The sequence below is a fragment of the Dermacentor variabilis genome, unplaced genomic scaffold, assembly GCF_050947875.1.
Source record: "Dermacentor variabilis isolate Ectoservices unplaced genomic scaffold, ASM5094787v1 scaffold_12, whole genome shotgun sequence".
Classification (NCBI taxonomy): Eukaryota; Metazoa; Arthropoda; class Arachnida; order Ixodida; family Ixodidae; genus Dermacentor; species Dermacentor variabilis.
Genome location: NW_027460280.1, coordinates 41,852,540 through 41,879,000, shown reverse-complemented (window position 1 = coordinate 41,879,000; position 26,461 = coordinate 41,852,540). Strand labels below are relative to the sequence as shown.

General features: G+C 43.1%; 1 protein-coding gene across 4 annotated transcripts in view; it reads right to left on the bottom strand.

The window, feature by feature from the left end:
- The window catches only part of LOC142565975 (uncharacterized), a 33,625-nt gene that overhangs the window by 5,908 nt on the left and 1,256 nt on the right, over positions 1-26,461 (bottom strand). For 2 of the 4 annotated variants that reach the window (XM_075676617.1, XM_075676618.1), the window contains exons 2-9: positions 23,751-23,966; positions 23,081-23,164; positions 22,353-22,490; positions 14,223-14,344; positions 2,564-2,677; positions 2,392-2,497; positions 2,113-2,284; positions 351-571 (exon numbers count right to left, since the gene is read on the bottom strand). In XM_075676617.1, coding sequence (XP_075532732.1) covers positions 351-571; positions 2,113-2,284; positions 2,392-2,497; positions 2,564-2,677; positions 14,223-14,344; positions 22,353-22,490; positions 23,081-23,164; positions 23,751-23,966 — 1,173 coding nt within the window. Of the gene's footprint in view, positions 1-350; positions 572-2,112; positions 2,285-2,391; positions 2,498-2,563; positions 2,678-14,222; positions 14,345-22,352; positions 22,491-23,080; positions 23,165-23,750; positions 23,967-26,199; positions 26,457-26,461 lie in introns of those variants that run through there. The other 2 variants (XM_075676620.1, XM_075676619.1) reach the window with 2 other exon arrangements.

The window sequence follows — 26,461 nt, the reverse complement described above, 5'->3', positions numbered from 1 at the left end:
AGTACAACCGTTCCCCCAGCAACATTCTGGTAGTCTCGTGCTGAACATTGTTCTGGCCCACCATACCACATTAGAAGTTGTGTATATCCCCATCAAAAACCAGTATGCAAATCAATTTTATGTACAGCCCATTGTAAAAATGTAGAGGCCATTGTCAGCAACAGCAGACTGACCTCTTAATGTTCTTTTTTACTGGGCATACAATTGAAAAAGCAACAAAAATGTAACTAAAAGCACACAAGGCAATGGTCTGCTCAATCTGATAATGTGCTACAAAAGTCTGCTGCAAGCTCACTTCTCAGGCAGCAGCTATGGCCATTGCTGGTAGGCTGTTTTGGTATGCCACTCACCACTGGCTCCAACCAGAGGAGACACCCTGTTTGGGGTGAAAAGCCTCCTCCTTGCAGAAGCAGCTAGCACAGTTCGCTGTGCAGGACGGAAAAATTCCAGCAGCTCATGGTAAGCATTGAGGTTCCACAAACCACTCTTGGCAACTTCATGTAAGTCTGAGTGTTCCACTCGAGCTAGGCACATAGCTGCAGCATCAGTAAGTTGAGCTGATTCCTGTTCACTGAAAGCAGGAAAGAGGTGAAGATAGGCAAATCAATTTTTTGTTAACATGCAGAAAGTGCATGCACACCATCCACACTTGAAGGGCTTCTCACCAGACCTTATAAATTTTGCTTATACACCAAGCGACATGAAGTGCCGTGTGGGAGCATACATTTTTAATAAAAATTTAGTAGTACAGTCGACCCTTACGGGACTCTTGTAGAATAAGAGATGGAGATTTTTCAGTTATGAAAAAACCACAGAAGTCCTTTCACTTCGAGCGCATCAAGACTACTCCTTCATTTTGATTAGAGAGTATGGGAAAGGGGAGAGAGTAACGATACACTGTGCGAAAAGGCTTTTTTGCTCTCTTCTTGCACCCCGCACATGCAAGCGACTCACTCCTAACCTGAAGGGCACCACCGCACTGCCTGTCGCTGTTCATGGAACTCGCTTGCATGCAGTTCGAGAGGTGATAAGTGTCTGGCGCTTCTGCCACAGCGACCTTCAGCAGTGCTGTTTTAGGTGAGGGAGTCCTCCTCACCGCATCGGCGGCGACCCCCAGTGTGGGGATGCTTTGGCTCCAGAATGGAGGATGTGCAACAGGGACTGCAACATTTGGTCGGATTATCCAAAAGGCTGAATTAAGTAATGGCAGCAGAATGAATGAATTCCAATATATTTTATTGGTTGAAGTAGTTTGTTGTCGTCAACAGACAACATCAATACAGTATTACAATAACTAGACATGTCATTGGTCAGCGACCCACAGACCTCAACATTGTCGTCGGTGCTGACAAAATCCTCAAAAAAGACATTTTCCATGGGTACAGCACAAGTTGTTGTCGCTTATAGAAGTAGCAGCATCGTCTGCTAAATTTTTTGTATTTTCAAGCTTTTAGTGACCACTACACACAATGTGGCATCAGTGTGGGTTAAATTAAACAAGTTTTCTTTCCATATTAATGCATGGTTTCTAGCCGAGAATTTAGAGTGCATTTGAATTAAGTGAAAAATCGAATTAGCCAAGGTAAAATTAACAGGAGTCGACTGTAGTGGAGCTAGAAGCAGCTGAAAAGCTGAGAGGTGACAGTATGAGAAGGCGAGTCCCCACAGCAGAGGCTTTCTCCCATTAATTCAGCCAGTGCCTGCAAGTGAATTCCTTTCCTTGCCTCCTCCGATACTGAAGCCGAGGGCATGCATGACGTTTTTGTCACGACTCCCACTTCTTTCTCTTTCTTTCTTTTATCTGTCTCTGCTCATTCTCATCTTGCTGCACAGTGCATTTGCAGTGGTTGTTTTAGCACTCTGCATTTCATGGCATGTTTCCATTTGTACTAGCCATTTGTTCAGTGCATGTGACTCTGAGGCACTAGCTATGATGTCATCTCTGGTGGTAGAGTGAGTAGCTCCTTCAAGAATGATGTACATAAGTGCAATACTATGCAGACACTAATGTCACAGCATAATAGCTCCACACTTGTCTGTTTGGAATGCTTAAACCAAGTGAGGACCCTTTAAGCTCCAGTGGCTGTCAAATGTGACAAGAAAATGGCTTACCTAAATTTCAGGCGCCTGATTACAATAATTTTTTTCCAGGCCTTGAAAATTGCCTCTAGCGTGAGTCTTGCATACAGTTCTTGTGCATGAGCAGGCAATCCCACAAGAACTGGTATTACGGTATCTAAAACTTGATCCAGAATGGGTGATACAGGGACATTTTTGTCCTGCCCTGCCAAGTAGAAGGAATGGGAGGTGGGGGTTACGCATTAGAATCATAGAATGTGCCTGTACTGTCCTTAGACTGGCTATTGTGTGTAGAGAACAAGAATATAGTACCTTGCTTATGAAATTGTCTAGCTGTTGGCATCACTGCCTGTAGATTTTGCAGGCAGGCTTTGTAGCAGTTATCTTGGTAACGTGCAGCAACTGAGGCCTGTAAGCACTAAATGTGCCAAAAAAAAATAATAAGTTTGAGCTTAGCCCCCAAGAAAGCAACATTTTGCCATACCTCTAGTGCATCCACAGCAGATGCACACAACGAGTTCACATGGAAAGAAAGATTTGTTGTGTTTTCAGGCTTGTCCCAGGAAGGTTGTGCACGCTTTGAAGAAGCAATAATTGGCTGAAAGTAAGATGCAGTCATGAAATTGCAGTACATATAACATTCACTGCATGCCCACGGCTACAATTCATTCGATCAGGCATCATTATTTGGCGTAATAGTTGCAATATTTCTGTGATTATTCCCTCAAAATTCAAATGTCCCCATTGTGGAAATATGCATCTTTTAGACATGACATTCCTACTATATTTATCGTGAATGAAAGCGCAGGCATATTTATAACTTCCTGTTCTCAATATGTGCAGAATAGAACGCACAGTTTATTGTGGTGGTGGCATTCAATATTTGGTTCGCAATCATTAACCCAGTTCTACTTTTTGTATGTTTTTTCTCTAAGAACAAAAAATTAGCACTGTTTTCACATCACGAAGAGATACAGCAGCGGCGGTGAAAACGTCCGAAAAAATGAATGCATGCCTTTTACTGCCCCCAAGAGCTTAAATCGCCAGAGACGCATCCGAAATAGCTCTGAAGGCTTGCCAGTACACTTATTAGGCGTATCGGTGCTTGTACTGTGATAGGAGACGGCAGGTGCACGCATGTATAATTAAGGAGTACATACCGTGTCCTGTGACAATTGCCCCCTTTCTACTCTTGGTATGCTTCACCGCGCCTCAATGATGTATTGAGGCGAAGTTGACTTTTAAGAACCGGCATTATGCAACGCGCCGTGCTTTCCGAGCTTCGAAGCCATTGGCGAGGATGACAAAAGCGGAGTCGGCGCAATTGCTAACAGCGGCGCATTGTTAATGAAAAACAAGGCACTGAACAGCAAGAAGCTTGGCAGCAAATGTCGAAGTAGCTAGGCCTAGCGTTGCAGCGGTGGTGGCTACGGCTGCCAGCCGATCTGCAAGCGAGAGCGCCAGTTGGAGGCAGCGAGATAATAAAAATGCTGCCGGTGGTGTCATGTTGAAATGCCACTACCCTGAAGCTACAAATAAAACGTGGTAGCATCTATGTTCTGCATCGAACAAAGATTTTTCACGTCTATCGACCACGCTATGAAGCCCTTACGCAAGGTTTGCATTAAAAAGTCCACAATGGCATCAGTTTTCTTAGCAAGAAAAGGCTGTCAATTGGAAGCAGCTAGTTTGCCCTGCAATGCTCCCTCTCTTCTCTTTCAATGCTCTGCCATGTACTGTTATCTGAGATAAATCTTAGAGGACACACTGCCCTGTGCATTTTAACACTGAACATTGCCTGTAATGCAGTGCAGTTGTTGCTTACACATTTTGCAAACTGGCAATGGTTTATTGAAATGCAAATGTTATTTCCCTTGGCCTTTAACTTTAGCAGCAAAACTTTTCAATGCGATGGTTTCATGTGCTTTAGATACAATCTGTGCCTGGAAATGACGACAAAGCCACCTTCTTCGTACGTGGACAGTGACCCCATAAGACTGCTCACGAAGAATGTTGATAACATACTGCAATGGTAGTCAAAAAACCGGTTGGCTTCAGTGTGAAATCACATTCACACCTTGTCAAATGCAATGTTCATGACCCATCACTGTCATGAGGCCGAAATAAATCAAACAAAGGCTGTTCTATAAATAAACAGCTAAGACGACACAAGCAAAACATGATGCATTACAAGGATGGGCCCCTGTCAGCACATTGCAATGATCCAATGACTGTGGTTGTTTTCTACTTTTTTTTTTCAAATTGTAGCATAATCAGCTCTCACAAAGATAAGTCTACACGAGAAATTCCTTGTCTCCTACTGCATCCAATGCACTGTATGAATTAACAGCTCACAAAAAAGCAGCACTCTTATTAGCAGTACCTTCTTATTCTGCAAAGCCACTGTTGCACCTTCAAGGATGTACACATTAACTAAATGCTCCACTTCTTGTCTTTCACGCACAAACATGAGCAAACACATGCATGTACGTACAGCACATACAGTGCTCAGCAACTGATGTGCGATAATCTACCCGCATGGTGGCCGGAACTTTTGGCATTGCTGGGGGGCCAAATGCAGTCACATTGCATCGCAAAAGCCTTCACATTCATCCTATACCAAAATGCATCAGCTCTGTGTCCCTAGCTACGACTGCCATGCGGCCCGATTATCGCGTTTGAATCACTGAGCACTGCATATAGAGTAGCTACAACAAATATTTCTCATTCCCAGTCTAAGCAGCACCACTGCTTTAAAAAATAATATGTATTTAGTATTTCCATTTGGTTGTCATTTATTACAGGTGGTCAAATTGCTATGTATTAAAATGCCATTAAAAAGAACTCAACTGCACTGGTGTGTCAAAAGTACACAAAAGCTCCGTTAATTCGAGGTTGTAAAAACAGGTAAAAATTTAGAAAAAGTTGACAGTTACTTTACCATACGCTAAAGAGGATAAAAGTTAAAGCCTGCGCGCTCGCGAGACATTCATTAAATTACTTGACATTCTCATACACATGCGTTGTTACTTCCTATTATACTTGGTTTCTCCCGCCAAAGGAAGTGGGCGCAAGTGCATTAACTGTGCCTCAATTAACTTCACCCTAAACAGTGGTGGAACAGTCATTTCACCTTTCGGTGCAGGTCCTGGCGCATGCAAAAAGCCGATTTGGTGCAGCAGCAAAAACTTTTGCCACAGCATTCAATGCAAGTGTGCTTACCATATATCATGCACATTTTAACTGATATAGTCGATATGTTGTGCAGGTGGGTTTGCATGAGGCTTACCCTGCAAGCACAGGCAGGAAAGGACGCAACGCTCCTCCACACTGCAATGCACAAAGGGCGCTATGGCTGGGTTCGTTGATACATCGCAGAGAAGGCACCATTGTCCATAAACGTGCATTTATTATCACAAGATGCAACAGCGAGACAGTCACGACTTGTGCGTAAAGGCTCACCGCAAGACCGATCAGTACGCATGCCTGCACATGACATCATGCATTATGCTCATGTCATGTCATGCACATTTGGGGGTTTTCGAATAGACCCGCAAAGGTTTTGCGGCCGCAAGGAAAAAATAATAGCGTCAGTGCCACTACACATGCACGAGATGGAAACAGGATTTTGTGTTTGCATCGGCGACTATTTCACCGAAATAGTGCAGCTGCGTAGTGCTGTGTAGCACATTCGACCTGATTCGCTAATACCATTTTGAACTATGCACCACGTGCGATTCTGATCACAGTGGCTCTATTGTAAAGCCCTGCTATCAACCATAAACATAGAAAAAGCTTAACTTTAATCCTAGAATGCGACAGCCTCCTTCAGCGAACTCCGTGGCACCATGCAGGTTTGATGAAAGCCGAAACAAAGTGCCAGTAAGACGGTACAGCAGCACTACATTGTACTTCCGTCAGATAAAAATATGCGAATGATGAACCGGACGGCTCCAACGGGTCCACAGAGTTTCTCACTATATAGTGCGAAACTCTAGTGACGGGCCTCTGCTTCCTTCTATGATGATGATGATAGCAGGCTGTTGATCTTGATTTTAGTTTTGCTAGCTGCGAAGCATCAACGGAAGGAGAGATTCGCTCTTATGCATGCTTTGGCACAGGCTCGGCGCAATATTCTGCTAAAATGCCGTTTTGGTGTCAATGGCGCAAATTCCCACTCTCAGGGCAGTCTGGTGTAATTGGCACAGCTGTTCCACCACTGCCTAATTAACAATAAAGGTCGTGGGTTCGATTGCATTAATTAACTCTATCTTAACAGTGTTTTAATTAAATTCACCTTAGCACTAATGCCATGGGGTTGACTCCCACCAAAGGTCGTGGGCTCAAGTGCCTCAATTCACTCTATCTTAATTAACTGTGCTTAAATTAACACCAAAGGTTGTGGGCTCAAGTGCCTTAATGAACTCTATCTTAATGAACTTTGCCTTAGTTAACTTCAACTTAACACCACACGTCATGGGTTCAAATGCTTAACTCTATCTTAATTCCCTGTGCCTTCACTTTGCCATAACTAACACCAAAGGTCGAGGGTTCGACCTCAAATTTTGGTGCCATTAAATTTTGCTGCCATAATGCCAGATGGCCAATTTTTCTACTCGTGAGCCATCTAAGGCTTTCATCTTAATAAGTGGTAAGCGCAGGGCGTAGCTAGGTCATCTGGCACCCGGGGCCCATAGGTCTTCTGTTGTCACCCCCCCCCCCCCGGCGTAGTCGAGGAAGGCGAGGATGTCAACAATTTCCGGGTGTCTTCAGACGTATATGACAAACCCCCCCGCCCCACTGGCCCCTTGCACCCGGGGCCCCCGGCCTCCCTGTTGCTACGCCACTTGGAAAGCGGAGTTTCGAGATAAGCGATTCACAAAAAAATTGGAGGACGCTTAAGCTTCGCCTTCAAGAGTGGAACGCGACAGCGTTCCCATCGACCCGCCAAGGGGTGTAAGACAATGGGCTACGGCGCAGCAACTACGCGCCCCGCATCAGACGCGGTGAGCGTCGAGCAATGCAGCGTTCGGCACGACAACGAAATGTTCGCCTGAGCAAGCGACGCACGCCTGAGCCTTAGAAACAGCTCGTTTCTAAGGCAACACCGCGTTCACTAGAGGCGCTTTTGTACCGCTTTGAAGCATCGAACTCGTGGCTCAGTGGTAACGTCTCCGTCTCACACTCCGGAGACCCTGGTTCGATTCCCACCCAGCCCATCTTGCAAGTTGTTTTTTATTCATGAAGTGCCTGCTGGGATTTATCGCTCACGGCCAACGCCGCCGACGCCGACGACACCGGCTTTTCTGCGACACGAGCTCCTTAACGCTGCCGCGTTAAAATGTAGCGAATTCACCAAAATGTAAGCCCCTGGCCCTGCATAGACCCCATAGAGCCTTTAAAGATAGGAGCCAGCAGTCGCTAAATTTCTCAGAAAAACTCAGTGTACCAGGAGCTGTAGCTTCAGTAGATCACCGAGCTGATAACATGTCACTCGTGTCTCTGCTATATGTGCTCGCCATCCGTGTTCCTGAGGAAGTGTATATATTGACGGACTCACAACAGGCATGCCGGGCGTTCCTATCAGGACATGGCATCCCGAGAGCGGCGCACCAAATTCTCAAACAGATCCCGCAAAATACACCAACCACACCTCCCCGCATCCACTTACTCTGGACCCCTGGTTATACCTCGCTGCCGGGTAACGAATGCACACATGCGGTTGCCCAAGAAATTTCCCTCCGGGCAACTCGGCATGGTGAGGCGACTAGTTCAGAGTGGGGGGATCCCTTGCTCCGTTACAAAGACATACTCCGTCATTATACATGCATTCGTCGCACCCACGGCACACCACCACCGTCCTTCTCGCGGGAGGAAGCAGTGGTATTACGCCAGTTACAAACCGCAACTTTTCCAAATCTTGTCTCTCTCAATAAATTCTACCCACACTATTATGAAGATCTTTACCCTGGCTGTGGCAGCTCGCCAACAATCTTCCACGTCACGACTGAGTGCACTGCAAACCTCTTTCCTCCCTTGCCAACTCTCCTTTACCCCCTACGCAACAAAGGGCTGTGGGACGATGCCCTCCGCGACGGACCTCCCGAGGTCCTCCTAGATGTGATACAACGGGCTCGCAACATCGCCGGAATCATCTTAGGGACCCTGGACTGAGGGTTCCTCCCACGCTGCTCTCGCCATTCAAATATTATTAATAAAGATGTTTTACTCTCTCTTATCAAATACGAAACCTACAAACTTCCCTGCAGTGTCTCAGCGTGTGAAACTTGAGTGGAGTGGAACGTAAGCAGCCCTCAACCAAAACTGTCCATTATCAATGAGATCACAGACAGATACGAATGGCAGATGATAAAAGTGGTGTAGGATCGAGCAGAATTCGCTACAGACGGCAATACTGCAGCAGCACAGAAACTATGGAAACCATTTGTGTAGCAGCCTTTTCCCAACATTTTTGCAGTCGAGATTTCGAGATATCTGGAATGCAGTGCAAAAGCATTTCCAGATAGGTGAAAAATACGAAGGGTTTGGCACCAAGCTGAAAAAAAAAATATCGACATTACCAATATTTCGAAATATCAGAGTTCGAGTTAGCGTGGGTTTACTGCATTATGAGTGGCACCACATGAGAAACCAAAGAGCCTGCTTACTAGAGACATCGGCCATGCACTCTATGTGAGGTGGACAATGCCAGGAAAGAAAAAGAAACTTGGGTAGGGTGTCTACCAAGTTGACATTTCCTAGTTGCCTGAGTTTTCTAGGTTTTTCCTGAGAGCTTTTGCAAAATTCCCCGAGTGACACGGAACTTTGTTTTATGTCAGGGCGGGCTGACACCATTTCACCTGGTGCTGTCACTCTCTAGTAAGCATGTTAAAAAAGAAAAGACTTATTCCAGTTTGAATAGTAAGGAGTAGTATTTATCTTATTTACAATAGAAAACTAAAGAGAGGGGTAATAAAATGCACAGTGAATAAAATATCTTCGAAAAATAAAATGGTAAAGCCCATTGCAAATAGAGTCAAACATATTCAAATACAAATAAAAAGAGGTATAAAGAAGCAAATATTTTCGAAAATGAGTTTTTTCTATCAAGTGATAGCAAGCTCATCGGTATTAGGCCAGAATTTTGTCGTAAGTGAAATTCTCGCAGCCGCTGGAAAGTCAATCTCAACTGTCCTGACATACTCTCAACCAGCACACAATGCCAACACTTTGCTTTTTGAGCTCAAGCTCCTTCAAAGAAGAGACGGCACAGTTTGTTTCCCAATCATTCCTCAATGTGATGGTCCTTTCTGTTCTCTTCCTCGTTCTGCCGCATATTTGCCCCAAAGACAACTTGAAGCATCTTCTTGATCAGTTGTACAGTCAATGTCCGATTTTTCAGACTCCCCTAGGAGCCACGAAAACGTCCGAAAAAATGAATACATGTCTTTTACTGCCCGTAAGGGCTCAAATCGCCACAGGCACATTCGAAAAAGCTCTGAAGACATGCCAGTACACTTATTAGGCATATCGGTGCTCGTACTGTGACAGGAGACAGCAGGTGCATGCGTGTATAATTAGGGAATACATACTGCATCCCGTGACAATTGCCCTTTCCCACTTGTTAAGCTTCACCATAATACCCAGCCTGTGGCATATGGCATGTTTCGCATCCAAGCCTTGGGGCGGCGCGACAACAGCGCACTGCCGGAAGAGGTAATCGAAGCATCAGCTAAGCCTTTATATTGTAAACTTTATTTGTGATGCTTCAAACCAGCACATACAGAAAAACATTTCTCTCTTAAATTTTAAGCTGTTTGAAGCAAATTCAGCTGAAATGCTGAAAAGCTTTAGGTTTTGAGAACTTCCCGAAGGGGTAAAGGCAAGAGAGAGAGCAAGCAGCCCGGACCAGAAGACAGAAGACGAACAGTCGCGACAGAATTCGCCCTTGTGTAAGCTATGTGTTTCTGCGCAAATCGAGCTGCAATTTGTCGAGCTGCAAATCGAGCTGCAAATCGAGCTGAAGTGGTGCGACATCTTCAGCTACAAAAGTGGAGGAACTTTAGCAACGTACCAGCCTGCGGTGGCTGTTTGCGATTGGATGTATTTCTTCATTCAGCGGCGGACAGCTTGTGTTCACCAGAAATGTGTGGAGAAACTGTACGTAGTATCTTTTTCCAAATAAACAACTATGCATTTTGCACACCAGTATATCTTCTGAAATGCTATTCGTATGTTTTATTTCATCTAAACATTGATGCCGTTATAATAAAGCTCTTTATTTGCAGCAAGTTGGTGCGATTAGCATCGTGGTTTCGCTCGGCCTATGCAGCAGTACCAACCTTCAAAGGTAAATGTACAAGCTGATTCTGAGTCATGAATAAGAAAGAAGAAGTATATATATATATATATATATATATATATATATATATATATATATATATATATATATATATATATATATGGCCAAAGCAAGTGGTCTTGTTGTGAAACTTAATAAGAGGTACAATATGAAGATTGTACAGGTCTACGCCCCTACATCCGGTCATGATGACCAGGAAGTCGAAAGCTTCTATGAAGACGTGGAATCGGCGATGGGTAGAGTGAAAACAAAATACACTATACTGATGGGCGACTTCAATGCCAAGGTAGCCAAGAAGCAGGCTGGAGACAAGGCAGTGGGGGAATATGGCATAGGCACTAGGAATTGCAGGGGAGAGTTATTAGTAGAGTTTGCGGAACAGAATAATATGCGGATAGCGAATACCTTCCTCCGCAAGCGAGATAGCCGAAAGTGGACGTGGAGGAGCTGGAACGGAGAGACTAGAAATGAAATAGACTTCATACTCTGCACTAACCTTGGCATCATACAAGATGTGGATGTGCTCAGCAAGGTGCGCTGCAGTGACCATAGGATGGTAAGAACTCGAATTAGCCTAGACCTGAGGAGGGAGCGGAAGAAACTGGTACATAAGAAGCCGATCAATGAGTTAGCGGTAAGAGGGAAAATAGAGGAATTCCAGATCAAGCTACAGAACAGGTATTCGGCTTTAACTCAGGAAGAGGACCTCAATGTTGAAGCAATGAACGACAATCTTGTGGGCATCATTAAGGAGTGTGCAATAGAAGTCGGTGGTAACTCCGTTAGACAGGATACCAGTAAGCTATCACAGGAGACGAAAGATCTGATCAAGAAACGTCAATGTATGAAAGCCTCGAACCCTACAGCTAGAATAGAACTGGCAGAACTTTCCAAATTAATCAACAAGCGTAAGACAGCTGACATAAGGAAGTATAATATGGATAGAATTGAACACGCTCTCAGGAACAGAGGAAGCCTAAAAGCAGTGAAGAAGAAACTAGGAATTGGCAAGAATCAGATGTATGCGTTAAGAGACAATGCCGGCAATATCATTACTAATATGGATGAGATAGTTCAAGTGGCTGAGGAGTTCTATAGAGATTTATACAGTACCAGTGGCACACACGACGATAATGGAAGAGGGAATAGTCCAGAGGAATTCGAAATCCCACAGGTAATGCCGGAAGAAGTAAAGAAAGCCTTGGGAGCTATGCAAAGGGGGAAGGCAGCTGGGGAGGATCAGGTAACAGCAGATTTGTTGAAGGATGCTGGGCAGATTGTTCTAGAGAAACTGGCCACCCTGTATACGCAATGCCTCATGACCTCGAGCGTACCGGAATCTTGGAAGAACGCTAACATAATCCTAATACATAAGAAAGGGGACGCCAAAGACTTGAAAAATTATAGACCGAACAGCTTACTGTCAGTTGTTTACAAAGTATTTACTAAGGTAATCGCAAATAGAATAAGGAACACCTTAGATTTCTGTCAACCAAAGGACCAGGCAGGATTTCGTAAAGGCTACTCAACAATAGACAATTATTCACACTTTCAATCAGGTGATAGAGAAATGTGTGGAATATAACCAACCCTTATATATAGCTTTCATTGATTACGAGAAAGCGTTTGATTCTGTGGAAACCTCAGCTGTCATGGAGGCATTACGAAATCAGGGTGTAGACGAGCCGTATGTAAAAATACTGAAAGATATCTATAGCGGCTCCACAGCCACCGTAGTCCTCCATAAAGAAAGCAACAAAATCCCAATAAAGAAAGGCGTCAGGCAGGGAGATACGATCTCTCCAATGCCATTCACAGCGTGTTTACAGGAGGTATTTAGAGACCTCGATTGGGAAGAACTGGGGATAAGAGTTAATGGAGAATACCTTAGTAACTTGCGATTCACTGATGATATTGCCTTGCTTAGTAACTCAGGGGACCAATTGCAATCCACGCTCACTGACCTGGAGAGGCAAAGCAGAAGAGTGGGTCTAAAAATTAATCTGCAGAAAACTAAAGTAATGTTTAACAGTCTCGGAAAAGAACAGCAGTTTACGATAGGTAGCGAGGCACTGGAAGTGGTAAGGGAATACATTTACTTAGGGCAGGTAGTGACGGCGGATCCAGATCATGAGACGGAAATAATCAGAATAAGAATGGGCTGGGGTGCGTTTGGTAGGCATTCTCAGATCATGAACAGCAGGTTGCCATTATCTATCATGAGAAAAGTGTATAATAGCTGCGTCTTACCAGTACTCACCTACGGAGCAGAAACCTGGAGGCTTACGAAAAGGGTTCTACTTAAATTGAGGACGACGCAACGAGCTATGGAAAGAATGATGGGTCTAACGTTAAGGGGTAAGAAAAGAGCAGATTGGGTGAGGGAACAAACGCGAGTTAATGACATCTTAGTTGAAATCAAGAAAAAGAAATGGGCATGGGCAGGACATGTAATGAGGAGGGAAGACAACCGATGGTCATTAAGGGTTACGGACTGGATTCCAAAGGAAGGGAAGCGTAGCAGGGGGCGGCAGAAAGTTAGGTGGGCGGATGAGATTAAGAAGTTTGCAGGGACGACATGGCCACAATTAGTACATGACCGGGGTTGTTGGAGAAGTATGGGAGAGGCCTTTGCCCTGCAGTGGGCGTAACCAGGCTGATGATGATGATGATGATGAAAGCAAGCGGGCAGCGCGACAGCAATAGCAGAAGCAGACGACACTGGTGTCGGTCGTCTGCTGTGCGGTTCCTCACGTGTCATTCCGCTTTCGACACACGTCACTTTCTAAACAACTAGAAATTATTCAGACGTCACCTGTCGTTTTTAAATTTAGATTATAAGTGAATAATATTGAAAACATCATCTAGTATTAGTAGGTGAACATTTTTCTGGTATCAGTACAACTACCGTTAGAATCCAGATGGCGCTAGCATCGCCTGCGAGAAGCAGCCCCATTGGTCCTATGGGAATGTCACGGGCTTGGGAATACTTCATGTATGCTTCAGCGCGTAACATTGCTGTGCTAAGGCGAATCTGCCTTTCAGGAACCGGCATTATGCAACAAGCTGTGCTTTCTAAGCTTCGAAGCCAATCGCGTGGAATACAGAGGCGGAGTTGGTGCCATTGCTGACAGCGGCGAATTCTTTCGGTGAAAAACACCACATTGCACGGCAAGAACCTTAATAGCGAATGTCAAAGCAGCTAGGCCTCGCCTTGCAGCAGTGGTGGCTGCGGCTGCCAGCGGATCTGCGTGCGAGAGCGCCGGTTTAGGTGGCGAGGTAATCAAAATGGCAGCAGTGGTGGCTTTGATTAATGCCGTTTCGGACCTGCGGTCATGGCAAAATGTCCCGAAAATCGGAGAGCGAAGAGTTTTTGCGTCCGAAATTTGAGACGTTCTGATACATTGACTCTATGGGGTATGTGGTGGCGCTGCGAAGCCGTCCAAATTATCGGGAATCCGGAAAATCAGTCGTTGACTGTACACTGGTAACTGCTCCAGCCGACGACAGGATGTCAAAGACGATTCATTATGATTCCTGTCTGTTACTCGAGCCAGCATTACCACGACTTTCGGCTCTTCCAATAATATTACAGCTAATTTTCCCTGATACAGGCACAAATTCCCTGAGTATTTCCAAACTACTCAATATCCCTGAGAATTCCCGGTTTTCCTGGTTGGTAGACACCCTGATTAAACAGAAAGCTAAAAGAAAAGAATAGAAAATTGGCAAAACTTGCACAGCATTTCGTGAAAGGCAAGAGAATTGCTGTCACACTTGCCTGGAGATCACAGAAGACAACTTGGGGCAGCAAAGGTGGTGCCCATGAATGCAGGTTGCTGCGTAGACTAGTTTCAGCCCAGTGCAATATGTGCCAAAGGGTCAGCGCCAGATAGACCTTAGCTGCACAGAGTATTACAGAAAACAAAAATTGATTCATTAAGTACAGCTGTGCCAGAGAAGTCATGACTTAACTATGTGTACTGTGGCAATTCTGACAAAGTATAAGCCCTAAATAGTGGTAAACAAACTCGGCTATCAAGGACACCTTGCAGCTTTTGAATGAATGAGCAGTGCACTCGGGCACTGCTCAAATGCTCAGCGACTTTATTTGGGACTGTGTTAAGACTGATTTACATTAATAGTGCACGACAATAAAACGGAACGCTGGAACTGTCCGTTGTGCAGCCACTGACTGCCCGGTTCTTGCCCTGTGTGTCACATGCTCTTCATGGGTGCGTATATGTATGAGAGAGAGTGTGTGTACATCTTCCACAACCTGCAAATTCCTGCTCTAGATGGCTCTATCAGACGCTCTAGCGTATGGGCCTCAGCCTTTATGCTTAGCCTGGCAAGCCATCTACAGTACCATGTTCCCGCTTGTAAAGATGATTATTATTTCGGTACTATGTTAAATTTTATATTTTGTATGGTATTATGCAATATATTATATATATATGTATATATATATATATATATATATATATATATATATATATATATATATATATATATATATATATATATATATATATATATACATACACGCACACAGGAGTGAGGTTTTCAAAATATCACACCCATAAACAACAACTGGCAGGAGCAAGAAAACAGTTGGCTAAATTATGTGGGGATGCACAACTCTCACGCGTCCCCCGATATGTTGTTTTCTCTCATAGCTCCCGTCTCCTTTAATCTGGCTTCGCTGTGTTGCTTTACTGCTGCAGTCGGTATGCTTGATGGGTAGTACGTGAGATCGCGCGAGTGTTGCTCGGCTAACGCCACTTAACGGTGGGGTTACTTGGGCGCAAAAAAGAGAAGGCTCTTCCTCTTTGGCTCGGGGTCGGCAAGTGGCACGGACGTTCGGCGCGTGCGCCAATCCATGCTTCTGCGAGATTGTCTCGCGAAGCCTACCCCGGAATGGATGAACACGATCATTCGAACGCATCACCATTCGCGTGACCGTACGTGCGAACGACCAGGCATTGGTGTCCATCATGGGGCAAACATATTCGCTCGTTATCCAGTCGCGGTGAGTCGGACTTCCGAGATTTGTCGCACGCCCATCGGCATCTCTTGTGGATAGCAACTCGGCTAGCAGGCATTGATCTATAAAATGTGCAATAAATGCCCTTGTGATTGTTTGCACTACTGTGTTGTCGTTCCTTTGTCCCAAGAGCACGGGTGAGAACTCCACAAATGCAAACAAAAAAAGAAGGAAGAGAAGGCACGCACAATGCATAGTACTAGTGTTAGCGTAGTAGCTTGCATAATATAGACAAACAACTTTTTAAGTTAGAGAATAAATATAACAGTAAGCACAAATACAATAATGTGAAGCCTGCCATTAGGAAAAATATATTATATTCAAGGATAGGAAAAACATAAATGTGATATGCTTACAAATGCATCAGTACATACAAACTTCTAGAATCAGTCTGACATGTGTGATGTATGCTAAAGGTTTAGTGTCATGGTTAGCATGTTGTAGCATCCACTTGAGGAAAAACAATTTCTTCAATTTCACAACTATTGTTTCCTCATGCTCTGTCTAGCCGAGATCAGACGAGATTATAATGGCAAGGTATTTGTGCTGGTTTACGTTGAGCAGCAGCAGCAGCAGCCTATTTTATGTGCACTGCAGCACGAAGGCCTCTCCCTGCGACCTTCAATTACCCCTATTCTGCGCCAACCGATTCCTCCGGCTAGCGCCTGCGAACTCCTTAACTTCATCACTCCACCTAGTCTTCTGTCATCCTGAACTGCGCTTCCCTTCTTTTGGCACCCATTCTGTAACCCTAACAGTACACCGGTTATCTAACCTATGCATTACATGACCTGCCCAGCTCCATCTCTTTCTCTTAATGTCAATCAGAATATCAGCTATCCCTGTTTACTCTCTGATCCACACCACTCTCTTCCTGTCTCTTTCAATTCAATTCAAGTTTATTTGCATCTATACATGTACACGACCCATTTTTATTCTTTTGTAAATTTCCTTCTCATGGTCAAGGTCCCCTGTGAGTAATTGACCTAAGTAAACGTACTCCTCCATAGACTCTAGAGGCTCACTGGCGATCCTGAACTTTTGTTCCCTTGCCTGGCTATTGATGATTATCTTTATCTTCTGCATATTAATCTTCAATTTCACTCTTATACTCTCTCTGTTAAGGTCCTCAATCATTTGTTGTAACTCGTCCCCGGTGTTGCTGAACAAGACGTCATCTGCAAATCAAAGGTTGCCGAGATATTCGCCATTGATCCTTACTCCTAAGCCTTCCCAGTTTAATAGCTTGAATATTTCTTGAAAGCACGTAGTGAACAGCATTGGAGAGATTGTGTCTCCTTGTCTGACCCCTTTCTTTATAGGTATCTTCCTACTTTTCTTGTAGAGAATTAAGGTAGCTGTTGAATCTATGTAGATACTTTCCAGGATATCTACGTAAGCATCCTGTACTCCTTGATTATGTAATGCCTCTATGACTGCTGGTATCTCTAGTGAATCAAATGCCTTTATGTAATCTATGAAAGCCATATAGAGAGGCTGATTGTACTCTGCGGATTTCTTGATTACCTGATTGATGACATGGATGTGATCCATTGTAGAGTATCCCTTCCTGAAACATGCCTGTTCTCTTTGTTGACTAAAGTCCAGTGTTGTCCTTATTCTATTGGAGATTATCTTAATGAATATTTTATGTAGTACTGGAAGTAAGCTAATGGGCCTATAATTTTTCAATTCTATAACGTCTCCCTTCTTGTGACTTAGTATAATGTTGGCATTCTTCTAGTTCGCTGGGAAGTCAGTAGACAGTTCGTACAAAGGGCCACAAGTTTTTCAAGCATTATGCCTCCTCCATCTTTGATTAAATCGACTGGTAGTCCATCTTCTCCAGCTACTTTTTCCCATTTCATGTCTTGCAAGATCCTTCTAACTTCATCGCTGTTTATAGAAAGAGCCTCTGTAACCTGTTCATTACTACTTCGAATGGAGGTATCGTGGCTGCTTTCGGTACTGTACAGGCCAGTATAGAATTCTTCCGCTGCTTTTACTATATCTTCGAGATTGCTGATATTACCCTGCCTATGTTTCAGTGCATACATCTTGGTTTGTCCGAAGCCTTGTTTCCTTCTCAATGTTTTCAGGCTGTATCCATCTTTTACTGCTTCCTCAGTCTTTCTCACATTATAATTTCAAATATCCCTTATTTTCTCCTTGCTGATTAGTTTTGACAGTTCCAACTTTCAGTGCATAAATCTTAAGTTTGTCCTATGCCAAGTTTCTTTCTTACTGATTTCAGGATTCATCCATTTTTTACGGTTTCTTTAGTCTTTCTCACGTTATAGTTTCAAATATCACTTATTTTCGCTTTGTTGATCAGGTTTGATAGTTCTGCAAATTCTATTTTATCTCTTGAGTTGGACACATTCTTTGTCGTTTCTTTATTAGGTCCTTTGTTACTTGGGAGAGCTTACCTAGTGGTTGCCTTGGTGCCTGACCTCTTACTTCAAATGCTACTTCTGAAGCCAGCCTAGTTACGGTTTCATTCATTGCCTCTTTGTCATGTTCATCTCTCTGTTCTAAGGCTGCATGTTTGTTTGCAAGTGGCAACCTGAATTGGTCTGCTTTTACCCTTACTGCGTTTAGGTTGGCCCATTTCCTCTTGACCAATTTTACTCTTTCTCTCTTCAAATTGAGGTGAATCCTAGCCCTCACTAACCTATGATCACTGCACTTTGCCCTGCCTAACACTTCTACATCCTGCACTATGCTGGGTTGGCAGAAAGTATGAAATCAATTTCATTTCTTGTTTCCCCATTAGGGCTTTTCCAGGTCCACTTTTTGTTCCAACGCTTCCTGAAGAAGGTGTTTATTATTCATAGCTTATTCCATTTCATGAATTCAACCAACATCTCTCCTCAAGTGTTCCTAGAATCCAAGCCATAGTTGCCAATTGCTTGTTCGCCAGCCTTTTTCCCCACTTTTGCATTGAAGTCACCCATGACTACAGTATACAGAATTTGCACTTCTTGCATGGCTAATTCAACATCTTGATAAAACTATTCTATTTCTTCATCATCGTGACTGGAGGTTGGAGCGTAGGCTTGTACTACCTTAATTCTATACCTCCTATTCAGTGTTATTACAGCTACCGCTACCCTATCATTAATGCTGTAGAATTTGTCAATGTTGCCTGCTATGTCCTTATGGATTAGGAATCCTACTTTGTACTGCTTCTTATCTGGTAGTCCTCTATAGCAGAGGATGGGGGCATTTGTCAGCACTGTATAAGCCTCACCAGTTCTAACCTCACTGAGGCCAATGATATCCCAAACAATGCCTGATAGTTCCTCAAAGAGTCCTGCTAAGCTAGCCTCACTCGAGAGGGTTTGGGTGTCAAATGTTGCAAGGGTCAATTTCAGTACAAGTACAGTAAGCAATTCCTGTCACTGCCCCATGTCGTGCGAGATAGAATTTTTAGTAAGTTCATTGTTTTTAGGCACTTCGCCCTGAAGGTCAGTTTTGCATCAAGCACGATGCCTAGAGCTTGTGCTCCTTGTTTAGAGGTATTCGATGCTTGTACAGTTCAATGCTGGGATCCGGAACTAGTCCTCTTTTTCTTGAGAAAAGAACACAGCAACTTTTCTGGGGGGTCAAGTTTGAGTTCGTTTTCTTCTGCCCATTTAAACACATTGTTAAAGCCATGCTGTACTTGTTGCTCATATACTGTAAGGTTACAAGATTTATAAGCTAATTGTACATCGCCTAGGTAGACAGAATAGAGAATTTTGGGAGGTAGTGATGCATGGAGCAAGGACATCTTAACAATGAAGAGCATGCAGCTGAGAATGCCTCCTTGAGGTACAACAGATTTTTGTGCAAATGAGAGCGACAATAGATTGCCAATTCTGACTCTGAATGTGTGGTTGGACAGGTAGCTTTCTACATTGTTAAGCATATTCACTCGAATGCCCATCTCCGACAGGTCTCAGAATATTACGTAGTGCCACATCGTGTCACATGCCTTTTCCATATCAAGGAATATGGAGAAGTACTGCTTGTGGACAAATGCATCCTGGATGTTTGTCTCGATGCACACAAGATGGTCGGTTGTAGACCTGCTTTATCTAAAACCACATTGAAATGGGTCAAGCATTTTATTGGACTTGAGGAAATGTACGAGACAGCCACTGATGATTTTTTCAACATACAAAGGCAGCTCATAAGTGCTATTGGCTGGTAACTAGTCACCGATGAAGGATCTTTACCGTGCTTCAATACCAGGTTGACAACACCCTGCTTCAATTTAGATGGCAGATACCCAGCAGTCCAGATAGTATTGAAAAGTGTGAGTAGCATAATTTCTGTGTTGGGGTGAGAGTGTTTAATCATGTCGTACATGATTCTGTCAGGCCTCAGTGCAGAGCTCTGACCTGCGGTCAAGGAAGCTCTAGGCTTGGCAACCTTGAAAGAATGATTATAAGGCTCGCTTGGTCTGCATTGACAGTTGACTGGCTTCCGTTCTACTATTTCTTTGTATTTATGAAAAGACTGAAAAGTGTATTGAGCTATACACGTGCTCAAAGTGTTTGCCAAGAGCGTAGACCTGGTCTTCTAACTTGTTTTCTTCTTTATCCACCAGGGGCAACATATAGATTTGTTACCCTTGAAGACTTTGTAACTAGTTCCATACTTTTGCCTCCTCTGTATAGCAATTAATGCTTGAAAGGAACCTTTCCTAGTTTGCCCTTCTAACTTGCCGTCACATCCACCTGCCCTGTGCTTTAATGTTTTTGAACTCGATCAGATTTTCAGCATTTGGTGATTGATGGGGTATGCCCGACGCTTTTTGTTTTTTTCACGCCTGCTGGCAGTCTTCATTGCACCAAGGCACTTGTCCTTTGTGTGAGCTACCACTTGTTTGTGGAATGCATTTCTCTGCTGCGTCAATGATAAAAGTGGTAAAATATGCTACTGTGCCGTCTATAGTAAATTTGCTGATAAAATCTCATGATAAGAAAGCTGGTTCTTTAAAAGGCTTCCAATTGGCAGTGGCTAATTTTCACCTGGGGCCATGCGGAGGGGAATGATATTGTGTTACTAAGTTTATAGATTTACTGGAAAGTGGCCACTTCCAAATGGATTTTTGATTACATTCCTTTCTAAGTCAGAAAACAAGGAAGCAGAGCCAATAAACAAGTTTATTGATGAATATGAATTATGACAAAGATTATAACAGGTTGGCTCCTTCTTATTGATGAGGCATGCACTGGAGTTTACTAGGAAGTTTTCTATCAACCTCTCGTGTCGCATTGCAAGTCTCCCCACATACTGTTGTGAGTGTTAAAATCACCCATGAGTATGTAGGGCTCTGGAAGCTGATTGACGAGGTTATAGAACACGGCAATGCTGCGCATGGTTAGACGCGGGAGGGTCCAACCCTCATGTGCTCGGGTAGGTGGTATCGCAACATACCTAACACCTGCTGGCACAGACGCCCCTGATGGAAGTAAACCTAAAAAATGTTTTAAGTGAAAGTGGAGGTGACACCCACCGCCATGCTACATGTAATTCCCCCATGCTTTCCTCATTGTCATTGTCTGTTGGCTTTATGGGTGTGTGACTTTCGAACTGGGCCCTCTGTTCCCTTTTTTCTCATATATGAAACTATTATGTTCTATTTTAACTATGTCAGATAAAACTACATTATTACGAGCTTTGACAGTATATTTATTTATTTATTTATTGATACTGCAATCCCGGTATCGGGATTATAGCAGGGTGGGAAAAAGAATTAAGCAGTTTCACAAAAATGGAAAAATGTAAACAAAAGAGATAAGGGTGCAGGTTGAAGCTCTGCAGCCAGCATCAGGAATACAACATTTGAACAAGATATCAAACAGCAAAAAAAATAAAATACGCAATAGAACAGTAAAGTGATGAAATGCAGTAACACAGACTAGGTAATGTGTTGCGCGAATAACGTCAGTGACGGTTGCAACACTTCATTGTTAGTGAGGTCATTCCAATCGGTAATACTTCGTGGAAGAAATGAGTATTTAAAACAGTTATTACGGATGCGAAAAGGAGGTAAAGTAAGCTGATGTCAGTGTCGGGTTGCATACCCAGACAAAAAATGAACTAAATGGGTGAGTTCAGTTCTGTAGTGTCCTTTAATTAATTGGTACATGAATTTAAGTCTTGCAGAACGATTTCGCTCATTTGTTGTCGGCAGACCAGCTTTGATTAAAAGATGCGTTATCGATGTACGTCGGTAATTATTATATATGTATCGAGCAGGCCTCCTTTGAACCCTCTCTACTTTGTTTATGCTATTCTTAGTGATTGGGTCCCAAATGATAGCAGCATAATCTAAGGTAGGCAAGACAATACATTTGTAAGCAAGGAGGAGGACAGATGCAGTGGATAACCGCAATGCCCGTCTTAAGAAAAACAATTTACGAAAAGCGTTACACATTATGAAATCAATATGTTTGTTCCAGCTGAGATTGTTAGTGACCCAGAGCCCTAGATATTTATATTCTGTTACTTCTGCAAGTAACATGCAGGACTTTACAGCATTTAGGTAATAAAACTTTCTTTCTTCAGTAGCTGGCAAACTTGGGATAATTGGTGAATGCTCATACATGATAAAACAGCACTGAAACAGATGACAACAAAGAAAGGGAGGTACAGCAAGACACATAGCTCATAGCAGAAAAAAGAATGTTCCTGGTCGAGTGCTGCCAGAAAGGTATCAATGGTTCCTATTAAAAGGAAAACAAAAGTAATGCACAATTAAAGGGAATTCAGAATGCAACATTTTCATACTGGCAGTTTTTGATATCAGTGACCCACAAAAAACATCTGGGCCAGAAAGTGGCCAATATAGATGGAAATCACCTGCACCTAGTGAAGTGCCTTTGTAGTCTTCCTTTGGTGGGGTGGCCAAGGAAGCACTCAAAGGCTGAACAGCATGAAGCAGTAGGTTCTTGATGGCATCCTTGGTAGTTCCATGATGAGAGTCAAACAAGGCTGCATTCAGGGCTGTAGATAATATAAGCAGAACTTTTTTTAAAAGAAAGGAGCTCACATACAAGGAGTTCCCTCAAAATTGTAGACCTTAAAGTGAAGCACTAAACCAGACTACATTGGCGGCTGAGTATTCTATTGCAACTCTATGGGCACTTGTCCAGCACTACTTGTCCAACTGCTACTCTATCAATGTATGCGTGTTCAGATCTACATATTGGGTTCAAGTATTCTGATAAAATTCATTCAGCATATAGTGTGTAATGTTGGGTCTGCTAGTGGTTAGCCTGCACACTTAAACAACTGGGTGCTTGCAGGAGGAGGCTGACACCATGAAATACCAGCTGCAAGTGACAATCCTTGAGGGCTTACAGCAAGCTCCTCAAGGCACACTGTCTGCTCAGTACAGAAAATAATATGCAATGGAATGGTGACCATTAATGTACTAGTGGTGTTCCTCAGGACTATTTTGCACAAAAACTTGTATCAAATGATACACAATATCTTGTTGTGCAATAAATAAATGCTATATCAGTGCACACAAATGCTGGTACATGAAAGAACCTAGAAAAACAAAGTCAACAATTTGAGCACGCCATGCGTACCTCGTCTCCAGGCCACCAGTGAGAGCTGTGCAAGAAGCATTTGGCAGACACACTTCATTGAGATCACTGCAGCGGCTGGCAAATCTGAAACGTGTTCAGAAAAAATGCCTTTTTGTATGGTGTGGTAGGCCAATATTTACTGCCTGAACAGTGCTTCTTATCACATTAGGAGCTATAGCAATAAAAAATGAGTGTTTACAATTGAAAGGCATGTAACATTTCCCTAGATGGCTCTCGAAATTCAAATATTAAAGCAATATCTTTGGTTTAATGCACCAGTACAACTTGCATCACAAGCTTCTCGCATTATACCTAACTTTCAACATCATCACATGTACCAGACTGTTGCCATCAGCCTGTTGGTGACTTGTGCTAGCATCACTGTAGCTGCTGTGCTCAGCAGCACAATGAAAAGCTGAATTATTTAACCAATTTATACCTAGCTTGATTTCCAACAGTACTTTAAAAGCTCAGCGTGGGTCAATTGGCATTTCTGATGTCGTGTCAATGCCATTTTATGAAGAAGAATGAGTTTTGACATGCATTACAGGAATAAAAGGTGGAACAAAGGCTGAGTATTTGTAGCGAAGTATTAGCAGTTGAAAAAAGCACAGTGGATCGAGTTCCTAGGGCACACCTGGTAGACAGCCAATAAATTAGAACCGCATACCCTGACTTTGGCAGGCCAGCATCAGGAGCAGCGAGACGTCAGATACTGCTGGCACACCTGAAATGTTGTAAACCTCTGTGCTCTGTGCTAGGGTTGTCAGCCTGACAAGTAGGTGGCTTGCAAAGCAGTCCCAGTAGTGCTCCCAGTAAAGCCTCTCCATTTCGAAGCAGCTGGGACGGGTTGCCCTTGGCTGCTGCTTCTGCCAATGTGCCCTACCTGCATGCATCAGCACAATACCAGTGGTGGCAGCTATCACAGCTACCACGCAACCATTGAATGGACATTTAACTAGGGTCTTGTATGGCAAAGCAGTAAATATGAGGCTGTTGAAACTGATTAATCAGTAAAAACGGTCACTTGTTGCATACCACTGCTTTCTCTAGCCATAGCCTATGTGCAGTCATTCAGACTACAGACTACTGGGACAGCCACTGCCCCACCCTTTTTGATGCCATTGTCATCGATGCAGCAGCCACAATCCCAATGGAGGAGAAATTTAAAATGCTGCATGCAGATATACTGCAGCACTGTTAAGAATGCCAAAAAGTATAAATTATTCCACAGACTCATTGCACTGCTTGTCATAGTTTGTGTGACTGCATTAAAACATTGTATTTCACATACCTTTGTTATTTCTTGATAATGGTCATCCAATGATTTTCAGCTTTAGCACACATAAAGGAAACTGAGCCTTTGCACAGGAGCTGTATTGTATTGTAGTCTTTCTGTTCACCACACTTTAGGGATCTTTACACTAAGACACAACTTCTATTAAAAGGAACAAATGACACAGATCTACTTAGCACACAAAAAGCCTCTACATGGCCAAGGTTCAAAGTACAATGTACTGCAGCACACGCTCTGCTCATTATTAAAAAATAACCATCTAGTCGATACAGAAAGCTGGTAGAATGACTTTTTAGACATTTTGCTGTTACCAGGTTAGAACAAACTGTTGAATGACCATGACTCAGGAGACTGAATGCAAGCACGTTGTAAAGCAAAATAAGGAATAAAAAATGATTACAATTTCACATAAAGGTAATAATTACAACAGCAGTAATGATAGTAACAATAGAAACATTAAGTAACCTATAATACACAAAGAGTGTAATGAGGACACACATTCACATCTACTTGCTATGTCGTTTTCCTGTGGTGCCCAACTAACAGTGCATTTCATTGCCCTTATGTAATTGTCCTGGCAGATAAATGTACAAGCAAGTGAATCCAAATAATTCCGACATGCCAGCACGATAAAAAGAAAAGGGCTTCTAGGTGCCAGTACATGAGGCATGTCGAACAGGTCAAACTGACAAAAAACATAGTCTGTACAGCGCTCCTGAAAGGCTAGAGATCATTCTCTCCAGCCAAGGCAATCATGCCCTAATGGAGGGGCTACAAAAAGGTTTAATTATAGACAACAGGCACGTCGCTTTTCCACAAAGAAATAAAGGCACACCCCTTGAGGGTGTGGTCCGTTTTGATGAGCAGTGAAATCTCCATGTGCTCCACCCACATAAAGCAAGTGCAATTAGTGCATTGATTTGGGCAAGCCACACATGCTACTCCTGCTAAATCTGGGCTTGGGTCATAAAACATTGGGAGCAAAACAACATCACACACATAGATAGGCAGAAAGCATTATAGAGAGAATAATGAAAAAGAAAAGTCTTCCCAGTGGATATAAACAGGAGTTGACAGCATGCTGCTAACATTGCGCAACAAAGAAATGAGTTAAAAACGCACTCAAACTGAAGAAATTAGTTTGTTAAATACAAGGGCTGTATTTTATATGTGTAATATTGCAACATAGGTGGTGATAGTGCAACATCAGTGCTTGTGCCTCGTCCTTGCTCCTTTGTGGTTGCATGTGTTAGCGCTGTTACATTTGTCAAATCAATAGGTGGAAGCAAAAAGAGAGCAAGTTTATCCACGTATAGTAAAAAACTAGATCTGGGGCCCTATTTTGTAACAATTAACTCATTTCATTTGCCAGCTTCTGTGCATTTGTCACTCGCTCACACAACAATGAATTGCTGTTTATTGTAGGGAATTGCCACTCCGTATGATGGGTGATGGGCAACAAAGAATGGAAATTGAAATGGATCATTACAAGATGCAGTCCCTGTTAGGCAGAAGAATATGTGTACTACAAAGAAATTGCATACCTTGCACAGTTGCAATCTATAAGTTCATTAACCACACTCACTCTTGTTTCAGCATTCAGCCTGCACACTGCATGTCAACTGTATGAATGGCTGGCAAACTTTCAGAAGCAATCCAGGCTGCACATATCTAAGTATTGCTTATTACTGTTATAGCTATTAAGAGGTAGGTTTAATGACTAGCGCAATGTATTATTGGTGTAAAACGACAGGAAGTAGACAAAAGACAATGAACTAATGTTGCAGAACCAGATTACCAGTTTACTCCTTTTCATCATTACCTAAATTGTGTGGTGACATGCTCTAGACTATCACATCATTCACAACTTCCAGAAAAAAAAAAAAAAAACATGTGCCTGCTAGATCTTGCTAGCTAGCTGACATCCACTGCATCGTTTACTGAACAAACATCAAGATGTATGTCTGCCTATTTTCACCAACTTATCTTAACTAACTTCATGACAGGTTTCGAAACGGATTTCCCAGAGTCAACTAAAAGGAAAAAGAAGAAAAAATAATAAAAGGGTAAAATTTTGACTCAAG